Below are 12,214 nucleotides of genomic sequence, written 5' to 3'. Positions count from 1 at the left end.
GTTGTCGAGACGTGTTAGTGAATGCCACCACCCTCTTCAGAATGTACAGGAACTCCGACAAGCCCTAGTACACGAGCGGACTGCCATACCCCAGGATAACATTGATAAACTGATTCAAAGTGTCCCAAATCGGTGTCAGGAGTGTGTCACAGCCCATGGAGGTCACACTAGATATTGAATGTTTGAAACATTTCTTGAATAAACACATGTAAACTGTTTAAACTATTGTTTCATATGAGATATCAGTTTGGTTATATTGGTCATTTTTAAAAATTTTATTTCTCTATGTTTCACCATTCATCACACTTTAAAAAATGGATAAAGATGGAACTGAAATGAGGCAAGTTACCTAGAAAAATAAAAATATTATCACATTTGGAACACTGAGATAAATTATTATGTAAGGAAACGTACTTGTTCTTTTATTTATTTTTGAGCGGTATAATTTACTGAAATCGAGTATTTCATACGTTTTCGCAATAGCAGTACTTTTATTGAAAACAACGTTAGATAAACCGACTTTATAATTTTTAGCACTTTAGTAGGACCATAATAAGTATTCTTATTTATATATTATGATAGTAATAAATAAAATGTAATAATTGATTATTAAATTATAATTAACTAAAATTAATGTCCATGTTTTAGAGTTTTGAAATGCGAACAACATTGCAAGTGAAATTTCTCAAAATCTTTCAGAACCAAATAGTTTTCATAAAACACTGAATTCTAATAGCATATCTCTGAATTGGTTTATTTTGAATTTTACGCATAGCTACTTGATAAACACTCACTGCCAACTCTTGGGCTTCTTTTTTTACTGGCAAATTTGACCTTGCTTTATAACGCACCCACAGCTAAAAGCGCGAACATGTTCAATAACAAGGATTTGAAGTTGCGACCCTTTTTCGAGTACTCTAACTACCTGGCCGTAAACATCCAGCATGTGAATGTCAGTTGTCCTCATGTGGTTACGAAATTCATTTAATTCGATTTTCAAATTGAATTATCTTATTAACACTCATTTTTACCACAGTTATCACATTTTATCTGTAGTCGAATTAGGAGAGCAAAACAAAATGTTCCAATCTAATTGTAACTACGAAATGTTATGGATCAAAATAAATGTCCCTCGTACGGTTTGGAATAACGTACAGCATTTAATAGAAAATAATACAATAACTAATTGACTATCACACAAAAAGATGTGTATGACGATTATATAATTATTGTATATAACAACTGAACTTGCTACTCACACATCACAGCAACTTCCACAGTCATAACATCTCTTTGGCCGATTCCATTATAAGCATTACATTCATATACTCCCGCCATTTCTTTAGTAACTTTGAAAAGTTGCAGATGTGATCTACCCAACACAAAAGATTTGCTAAGGAGTTTGGTTTTTGTCCCTTGTTTTGTCCATTCAACCGTTTTAGAGGTTATGGGATTAGCTTCTATCCAACATTCCAGGGTCGTGTTTTCTCCTTCGTCAATCTTTCGATTATCAGTTAGGTTGAGAATAATAGCTGGGTCTGAAATATATGTTGATGTAAAACCTCTCCGAGATTGCACAAATATTCCAAATACTAATTTAATAACATTACTAAATACTCCTGTAGCACAAAAACAAGACATCGCTACAGGTTTCTTAATTGTCTCGTATTTTTGGCTATCGTGTATAATTTAATTTATTAAATTCACTTGGCTGTTATAGTTTGGTTGTCCCTTAGAATCAGTGAACCACTATGATATTTATTGTATGCCAATACGTGAAGGTTTTTTTAATAAACTTATAAGTAGGAATATGGAACGATGACACATGGTGTTCGCGAGATTTTTATCACAAAAGTTAGACCTATTGGTTTCCAATAATTCACCAGCCTTCGGCGTTTCAACTGTAAATATTAAAGTAAAAAAGCACACACATATAAAAATAACTTTTCATTGAATCATTCAAATCTCACCATCTAGTTCAACTGTCGAGTTTTGCTATTTGACGAAAGTTCTCTTTGTCAATGATGTATGGGAGACAAAAACACAGAACTAAAACGCTATTTTTACATGCTTCTGATTTGATATCCGGAATAGACAAATCAAGATAAATGTGAAAAAATGTGTAATTTGCATGAATTCTTATCATTTGATGCTTAAACCGTAATGATATAACGTATTTCTTCTTTTGGAAAGTCTCTATATGGAATCTTAATATCCAAGATCCAGTCAATGGCCTGAGAATACGTGAATGTGTATAAAAAAGCTATTTACCAACACAAAATACTTATTTAATAAAAACACATGTTACACTTCCACTAGTATTTTTTTAACTTAGGACTAATAATTGAACCATATTCATTCCTACACAAAACATTGAACTCTACTGTTGCATTCGCTGATCCTTGCGAGTTCTCTGCTATGCAATGATAGCTTCCCGAATGTTTCCGTGTTGCAGCTTCTAAGTAAAGCGCAGGTCCTTTCGCTTTCATCATGATATGATCATTTTCTGTAGTTATCATTTTCTCCTGGTCAGGAATTCGAACACCACCACGAATCCAGTAGTATTTTACTACGCTCGGATTACCTGTAGCTGACATGTTGACAGTTACTGACTCCCCTTCTAAGACAGTCACGTGCTTCAACGGCTCTGGAAATTCCGGTTTGTCTAAATGAAAAACAAGGGAATCCGTTAGACTACAAAACTTATTTTCCATATCTCACTCTCTCGAGCGTCAGTTTATACGTATATTAATATATTTCTTCTAAGTACTATACTTGTGGAACAGGAAAAGCCAGTTGACGTCTTAAATTATCGGATTTTACCATTTTTTCTAGATTAGCTACAAATGACTTTTAACTATTTTACTATTAACACGTAGACAAGTGTAATGAAAACACCTCAAAAAAGATAAAGTAAACATGGTGTATAACGTTAGTTACAATATAATATCCTATCTTGTTATTAGGGATAGCATAATGGTGCGTTTAGATATGTTGTACGTTGTTCCTTAATCAGCCATTATCCAATAGTATGTGTTACACTTACTTTACTCTTTCATTAATACGATACCTCGCGGTAAACATAAATTATGTGGTTTATAGTCTACTACACATAACACACAGCTATTGAGTGTACAACAAAGTACTTGGCGGTATGTGTGAATATTATAATTTATCACCTATTTTACGTACAACTACTGAGTAAGTTACATAACTCTTAGCATTATTCCAGAATGACGTAATTGGTCATGTGTTGCTGAAAACATCCAAAGTATGCTACAGTTAAAAATATTCCAACGAACAGCATTCAAAGAACTTGTCTAATGTTTTTCTAAATAAAAAAAAACTACACTATAAGGTATCTGTACTCTACCGATAGGGCAGGACCGAATTTCTATCACTGGTCACTGTGTTCGTGCTAATTGTTTCTATTATATTATATTATACTTGAAAAAAGTTACTAATAAGCATATTCAAAGACTCCAGTTTCATGCATTCTATGTAATAACGACCAACTTGAACATTGTAGCTGTAGATTTAACATTGTTTCTATGGATTTATGACTCGAGAACTTCGTGTCAAGGAATACAGTATTCTTCAAAAATGGTATACATTAATTTAATGCTACTTATCGTAGGACCTATTGATTTATTATTCTTTATTATCTTATCCATGGACTTAAAATTTTGGTTTACAATTATGTTTGGTGTATGATATGTAGTGATAGGCAATTTTTTCGCCTTGAAGTGAAAACATGTAAGAGAGGTCCACATTTATATCCTGTACAATAAACTCTGGAATTTTCTTGTTTATTTAACTATTGTGACACGTATTAAACTTTTGAGTTCGTTTATTCTCAGGTTTTACTTTTAAGCTTTATTTTGAATATATATATAATAAATACACATAACTTACACTCCCTGCTTGGTAGTCTACACAATCATAAGCCATATTAATCATTTTACGTACGTAAACTTAAGATGAATGTTTGAGAGGAAACGACATTTTGATTTTCAAACTACGGTTATGATTAAAGTGCAGCTCACTAATCATCTTATTAGCTCAGTATCTGTGCCACCAGAGAAGGTGGCGTTCAATACAATTGTAATGATGGTAACTGCAAGCGACAATTGGTAGAACGACGTACTTTAATCAACGATGGAGATGCATGCACTACACAATAACAACGAGAAATTTGTATACCTTTCAGCCTCTAATCATGGAAACATCAAAATGGAAGATTAACATGATAATACGAGAGATTGACATAAATACTTTCCTCATCACTCATATAGTTGTGCCCTAGAGGACTGTAATTGTAATCTTTATTAGTTATTCAAGGGTATTTCGTGCTAACAACACATTCACACATGATGACTGTGTTAAACCTGTTGTACATAATTTAATTTACAAGGCTTCTCCAGCATTTTACCGAAGTGTATTGTTAGAGACTACGGAACGATAGAGATCCATAATATGCAGTACTCAGCAATGAAGTACCTTAAGAAATGAATTGTGTTTGCAACAATTTCAACACTAGTAACGTACGTTTATCGGTTTTAAGATGATATGAAAGGGGGAAAACAAGAAATAAAATTATATTTCATTTTGAGCACCCATCGAAAATGGTATCAACTATTTGGCAAGGAAACAAGAGTTATACCAACACAAAACTGAAAGCCTATAGTCGTCTCGAGCAGCGCTGTCAGTGATACCATTGGACGCTATACATGTGAAAATTGCTCCATCATCAAGTGACGTAGACTGCTGTTTGATTGAACTGGTTGTAGAATAACCTCCAAAGTTAGCATCCACAATCTCGACGTGATTGCTTAGTACTTTGTGTCCCTTCTTCCACCAAATGATCTGTGCTGCTGGATTGCTGCTATCAGTGGAACATTTTAATGTCATCTGAAGAGAAAGAGAAACACTAGATTACTTTGTTTATATGTATATAATAAAATGTTTTGTTTGCTTTCAAACGTTAAACTTCTCTATTATAAACAATTAAACCAGAACGTGGGTAAAACAATAAGTTAAAATGTTGTTAAAATCAGTCGCTGTTCAATAAATAATGTACATATATACCAATATAATTACGATTGTAAAATATACATATGTTACATAACTTAAACATTTTAACTGTTACTTACAAATTATAATTCCTTTGATACGCATCGTATCAACAACAAACTATTAGTTACAAGAATCATTAATTACAAGTTATATTATTCTTATTTTTTATTTACTTGTCTTCTAGATTGTAATTGTAATTCTGGAGCTGTTAATCAGAATATTCATACTTCAAGCCTTGCGGTCATAAATGTATTGTAAGAGTGAGAGTTAATTCTACTTTACGAATAGAGTAGGTTAAAAGTTGGCTGTGATTAAGTGTGATAGCACAGATAACATTTAAGTAATTTTGCGGGAATATACGAAACACAGTTAAACCGAAGTTACCTGCTTTATAAAATTTACAATTCGATAAGGATTTTCAGTAACCAAAGGCCTATCAGTTCTCAATTCATAATCTGTGGATTGCGAGATCGAAAATTTTTGCAAAACACGTTTGACCTTTCAGCTTTGTAGGCTTTAATATGACAATCAGTTCTATTATTTTATTAAAGTAAATGATGTTACTTCTTGAAAACAAATCTAGTTTTACTGTTGTATTACTATTTAATATTTTATTTTCGCTCTCAAAAAAAACGTTTCCTTTTTTAATTTCTCCGTTATTTTACACTTTATATATACAAAGCAAAACCAAAATTTAGACAGAAATATTAGTTGAATTTTATAACATAGCTAATGTGAAATAATTTTATTATAAGAAATTAAAATCAATTTTTAGAGTTAAGAAAAAAGAAGATATTTCCTAAGCATAAGTAACCTCTATTTTCCAAGTGTGTATACAATTCAGTTTGGTAAATACTTTTTTCTAAAACTTTTTATGTATAAATATTTATCTTAATTATGGAATTATTTCATAAAAAACAGAATAGTTAGCTTTTATAACTTACAAAGATAGAACTTTAAACGACTTAAGTTTAGGATTATTTATCCTTATTTAAACGTTACACGGTGTAAATTGATTAGGCAATTACCAATAGCTAACGTCATGTATGAATATTGACGAAGATCTATTATGTCGCATATTGTTCATTTCATCAACATCAATTATTAATGAGTGAGGATGGTATTACAAATTATTGACGGGTTTAGTGATTTAAGTTTTATGAAGATATAAAGAGATTTTTCACGACAACGTGACAAGTTTACAAAATTACCTCTTCTCCAGCCCTTGGTTGTGTTGGTTGTACAGTGATGGTAGCATTTCCAGGAGGAACTACACACAAGTGAATCAGTTTTTTTAATCATGTAATATAATTATATATCATTGTAGTAAACACTTTAAATAACAATAAAACCAAAGTTACTAATTTTCATTTAGGAATGAAAACTAAATAATGCATAGTAAATAAATTATCTTTTAAAGTACTGTCGGAAGAATTGTGAAATGAATTATTTTTACATTATTCTGTTTAGACAATTATTAAGTATGTCTAGTGTCTAAATTACACATCAGGTTATTTATTTACACGAATGTCAGATTCGTTTAAAAGAAATCCAACAAAGTAAGAAAAAAATGAGGTTGTAGTACGATAAACAAGATAAATATCTTTAGTTTTCGTCATTTCTGAGATTTTATTAATTCGATTCAAATTAGAACAAAATTGGTAAATATTTGAAAATTTTCTCATTCTAAGAAATTTCGTGTACTTACACGTTACTGTGATGTTCATGGAGGCTTTAGTCGGTTCAGTAGTAGCGAGGTTGCTCGCTTCACAGCGATAGGTGGCGCCGTTATCTTCCCGTCTTGCTTTTATTACGAGTTCACTCGAAACACCACTTCCAGTAACACTGGAAACTGTGCTTATCTAATAATGTTTTAAAATCCTACGTATATCTACCCAATCCTCTTTATCGTTTCATAAAATGAAATCTGGTTTGTAAACAATTATACATCATAAAAACAAACAAACCAGAGGGATAGTGAGAAGAAATATTAAAATTAACAAATAAGTATACCTTGCATTCAAGTTACTTTGAGTCTTTTCTGCAAACTTGACATTCGACTCAGATATTTTAATAGCTAGTGATAATTAGTATTTTTGTATTACTAGTTTAATGCTGTCAAATTATTTTAGTCTGAGTCACTAATAAAAACAAATAAAACGAAACTAATTCAGAATTAAAAGTCTATTATAGTGTCCTATTCCATATCTGTGAATCAAATGTAAATATATATATTAAGAACAAACCAAATAAGCCAAAGTACTACTGAGATAAGAAATGTTATACAGGAATACTGTTAGAAAGGTCGGACGTACTCGCAAGCTCCCAAACCAAATACGCTAAAATTATAAATTAATGTGTCTTATTCATATTTTTTAAAAGCTTACCTCTTGGGTCACGCAGCGGTAAGCCCCATAGCTAACAACATTAAAAACTCGGTTTCGATTCTCGTTGTGGGTTTAGTAAATAGCAACTATAGCCCATTGTGTTTATCAACAAACAAACAAAACGAAAATTACTCATTTTGTAAACACGTATGTTAAATTATCCATATTTTTAGCAATTATTTCAATAGAGTTCAAGTTATAGTTCATAAGCATACATACCCACACAAGACCAAGAAAATAATACCTAGGAATTTTACTGAAAAGTTTTAAATTTAAATTTACAGTTTCAGCTGAGGTTCTTGTTGGTGTATTAACATGACAGTCAGTAACATAGAACAAAATTTTTGTAAACCAGATAATTAATTATTTAATTTCCTTTTCTGCATTTCAACTATTATATTTCAATCTATAAGTAAAATGCTGTAATAGTTATAAAAGTTTTCATACTGCATAGCTACATAATAGGCTATCTACTCTGTCTATTGCGAGAAATAGAATCTCGAATTTTAACATTCTATGTCGATAAATTTAATGCTGACTCACGAGAGTGTATGTGATAGCAAAAAAAGAAAAAAGATACGGATATACATATTTCCGCGCTGTTGATTTTTTCTCATTAGTCTCGTTACAACGTTTTACTGTTAAACGATTACAATTGAAACACGCTGTGGCACAGCGCAGACAGCCCATTGTGGAACTTTGCGCTTAAAAAGCAACAAAAAAGAAAAGAAACTCTTTGACAAAAGCAGCGGTATAAACGTTTTTTTTAATAATACATTTAAGAACATTCTTCAAATATCTGTTTTATATATATATCCACACGTAGAATCTTCTAGTTTTCGAATATGCGCTTAAGGATTTGAATAATGTATAAATCACATCCTGTACACTGAGTGACTCAAGCATTTGTCCGTTTAAACCGTCGTTACATTCTAATAATGTCTCATACAAGTTTAAAAACATTCACACCTGTTTTGTGCCTCGATACCACTGAAGTGAAGCGAGGGGATTGCCTCCGAGCGAAACACAGTCAAATCTCCTTATGCTGCCTGCTTGTATGGTTAATCCCTTTGAATAGCCAACTATTGTTGGTGTTCCAGGAGGATCTATAACACCAGATATATTGCTACTAAACAACAGTAACAAATTTAAAGTAATATGAACACTTCGCCAATATCAGAAAATATGTAAATGCACCCGACATTAGCCTAAAGTTAATTGGTTGTTTGAACCTGTATTAATCTAGAAATAGCACAAAATTGTTTTACAGAAGCAAAAAAGTAATTCTCATTTCTATCTTTCGATATTAGAATAGTTTCTAGAAATTAAATAGCTTCGTCTAAGTCTAAAACTGAAACAATTTTAATGTTATACATCACAATGATAAAACTTTTACTTCAAAGGTAGAAAAACGAATAAGAATTATTCCTACAACGGGCAGACATTGCTGATAGTTTTAATTATCTCTTGTGATTTAAGCGTTCTTAAAACTGCATCATTTAGTCTTAATGCGTGAAAATAACTTTTTTCTTTCCATATTTTTTTCTTATTTTTATAATCGTAGTGCAATAGCAGAGAAACATGTTTAGATTGTATTAAAACGACTTTGAATATTCAGATAACGTAACAACCAGAAATGATATAAAATCGATATGGAACGTGATATACTTAATAAACAGGTTAAGATTTCTTTGCATTTCAAAATCGGTAGTTGTTGGAGCGGGCATGTAATAGTCCTTTAAAACTAAGACATTTATATAACTCAGAGAGTAAAGACTTATTGAAATTGGGAGATATGGATGAACTTGGGACACCAAGACTATCTAGAATGAGACCTACAACTTGTCATACTACAGGCAATTTACTAAATAATTTTAAGATATGAAAATATACGAACACATTGATCAATGGAAGAATTATTTATTATATTCCAGACTAAAGAACTTGCTATAATATACGTAGGTCAACAATTTCATTCTTCTCAGGATATAAGTGCTACCCACGTGAATAATAGTCACTTTCATTGCAAATTTTAAGATTTTGTATCTTTGAGGAAGCACCTTACAGGCCAGAGTAAAATATCAGTGTCTTTGCAAAAATCTTTCTCATGAGAATGTACTTGTGATACCTTAGTTGAACGATCCTGTTCAATAGGTGGTGAAGACGAGAGACATTTAATCACTTCCTTTAGTAACATTATGTAGTAAGACTACAAGTACAGAAAGTTAGAAAATAATATTATTAGAAAATCAATATAAGAAGAAATAGTATGCCTGTGTAGCAGAGTTGTACATAGATTGCTGCTCGGACATATCCGTTCAAACATCACATACCTCAAACAACTGGAGAATGGAGCTAATAGTCGTGGTATTCCACTAAGTGCATACCAGTCAAGCCGCGAGTCACAGTGAGCATGGTTCTCTATGAGACTGAACTGTTGAACTGCGCACTGAAGAACCGTCTTTCTGTGGGACTCCTTAAGGAGGGTGATGGTGTACTTTGAGCATTATAGACCAAAGACGAAGCCTATAGCAAGGAAAATTTAATTGCAGGGATATTGTGAAGATGCATGTTCGTCAAGTGGAGCATGACTGGACGCTACTAGACGAACTCTCGTCCCATCGTGCTGGTTTAATATGACATACTCTACCAGAGTTATACATAAGTATAATAATTAAAAGGCAAATGAAGCATAAGACTAACTGTGGCATAAAATCAGCTACGTTAATATAAAACAACTTTGCTTGTTTGTATAAGATAGTCTAATTGTTTATTTAGGCACATTTTGCACTCGTCTAAAATTAAAGGCTTAACTAGTGCTCTGTATATTTTGAAGGATCATATAAGAATTTGTTTTTGATTTCGTGCTTCAGGTTGTAATGCTTATACATGTATTACAAGTATTTTACAGCGGTATGTCTCCGGATTTACAACGCCAAAATCAGGGGTTCGATTCCCCTCGGCGGGCTGAGCAGATAGCCTTTGTGGCTTTGCTAAAAGAAAAACACAAAAAGCAAATACAAGTATTTAAACTATCTATATATTTTAATTATTGTTTTTAACCATTCAGTTTATCCAAGCATATCAGCATTGCCAGATGCTTGCAATGTTACCAAGAAATGGCATTCAGTGTGTGTTGAAGCTATAGGCTAGGGCCCGGCATGGCCAAGCGCGTTAAGGCGTGCGACTCGTAATCTGAGGGTCGCGGGTTCGCATCCCCGTCGCGCCAAACATGCTTGCCCTTCCAGCGGTGGGGGCGTTATAATGTTACGGTCAATTCCACTATTCGTTGGTAAAAGAGTAGCCCAAGAGTTGGCGGTGGGTGGTGATGACTAGCTGCCTTCCCTCTAGTCTTACACTGCTAAATTAGAGACGGCTAGCACAGATAGCCCTCGAGTAGCTTTGTGTGAAATTCCAAAACAAACAAACAAACAAACAAGCTATAGGCTAATCGTTATAGTATCAAATAGCTGTATCTGTCTTTACGTTCTAAATAAGAATCAAGCTTACTGAAAATAATTTCATAAATAGAAGGGAGGTTTACCAGCACAGTTTGAATGAAATCTAAGTGTACTAGATAGGTCTAAAATGTGTAATGGAATTATGTTTGGCTCTCACACATAACAAGATTATTTTTTTAATTTTAGGCTTACTTATTTCTAAAGCTTCGACAGGTTTTGGCGTAACTGTAAGTTAGTTTCTCACAAAACAAACATAATATGATATAAATACTTTACCTTACACTTTAGAGAAATAAAAATCGTAATTATTATTACGGTGCTTTTGTGGCTAAAATATTACTGTAGGGCAAAGTATAAAGTCCTATTATTAAAGCCCTCTAGTGGCACAGGAGTATGTCTGCGAACTTACAACTTTACAAATCAGGTTCATATACCCGTGGTGGGCACCGTACAAATACATAAACCATTGTGTAGCTTTGTGCTTAATTTCGAAAAAAAAAACAACAAATCTATTAATAAGCCATGCTACGTGCTTTCACTCATAACTATAATGTAAACAACGAAGCCAAACGGTTGCTGCTTTTGCGTTTCGTTCCTTTTATCCAGCAACAAGAATTCTTCTCTTTCGTAAATATGTGACTTTGAAAGCAGTTTGGTATCTCAGTCCCCCGCTGGTACAGCGGTAAGTCTACGGATATACAACGGTAAAATCAGGGGGCTCGATTTTCCTCGCTGAACACAGCAGATAGCCCAATGTGGTTTTGCTCCAAGAAAATACACACAAGATAGCTAAAATAATGTTACAAAAATTTAACCATAGTTAGATAACGAAAACTAGTGTTAAGTAGCTAAGAAGTTCGAAACAAAACTAATACTAGTTTCAGACACTAAAGCAAAAACTAGTGTTGGATTTCACTGAAAGTTTTAAGCATTATTATATTGTTATATATTTCCCATATATTTTTAAATTTATAATATTTTGTTTTCAAGAGTACTAAACTGTTAACTACATCTCTTTTGTTAAGGGTATTTTAATTTTTTTATATTTTGTTGCATATTTGAAAAAACTTTTCTCTTTAAGTTTTTTTTTTTTTTAATATTTCGTTGTTCCATGACGTATCGTTCTCCGTTCAGTTTTTGAATTTTTAAGAACCGTAACGGACTTGCTGTATGGCAAAAGTGTTAGCGTAGAAGTGAAACATGTTTTTGTACATGTTTTTTGGATTTGAGGTTTTGTCATCATTTTATGTTTCGATTAATGTTCTTTGTACGTTTCTATCATAATATTAT

The 12,214-nt window shown here is 32.5% G+C and overlaps 1 protein-coding gene across 1 annotated transcript in view; it reads right to left on the bottom strand.

Annotated features, from left to right (window-relative positions):
• Positions 1-12,214, bottom strand: part of LOC143239090 (nephrin-like) — a 159,484-nt gene that overhangs the window by 18,740 nt on the left and 128,530 nt on the right. The window contains exons 10-15 of the mRNA XM_076479904.1: positions 8,433-8,569; positions 6,785-6,938; positions 6,288-6,346; positions 4,668-4,911; positions 2,366-2,665; positions 1,260-1,538 (exon numbers count right to left, since the gene is read on the bottom strand). Of these exons, the coding sequence (XP_076336019.1) occupies positions 1,260-1,538; positions 2,366-2,665; positions 4,668-4,911; positions 6,288-6,346; positions 6,785-6,938; positions 8,433-8,569 (1,173 nt within the window). The remainder of the gene's footprint in view (positions 1-1,259; positions 1,539-2,365; positions 2,666-4,667; positions 4,912-6,287; positions 6,347-6,784; positions 6,939-8,432; positions 8,570-12,214) is intronic.

This window comes from Tachypleus tridentatus, chromosome 13, assembly GCF_004210375.1.
Source record: "Tachypleus tridentatus isolate NWPU-2018 chromosome 13, ASM421037v1, whole genome shotgun sequence".
Classification (NCBI taxonomy): domain Eukaryota; kingdom Metazoa; phylum Arthropoda; class Merostomata; order Xiphosura; family Limulidae; genus Tachypleus; species Tachypleus tridentatus.
Note: the sequence above shows the minus strand (reverse complement) of the source record. Positions and strands in the feature narration are given on the sequence as shown.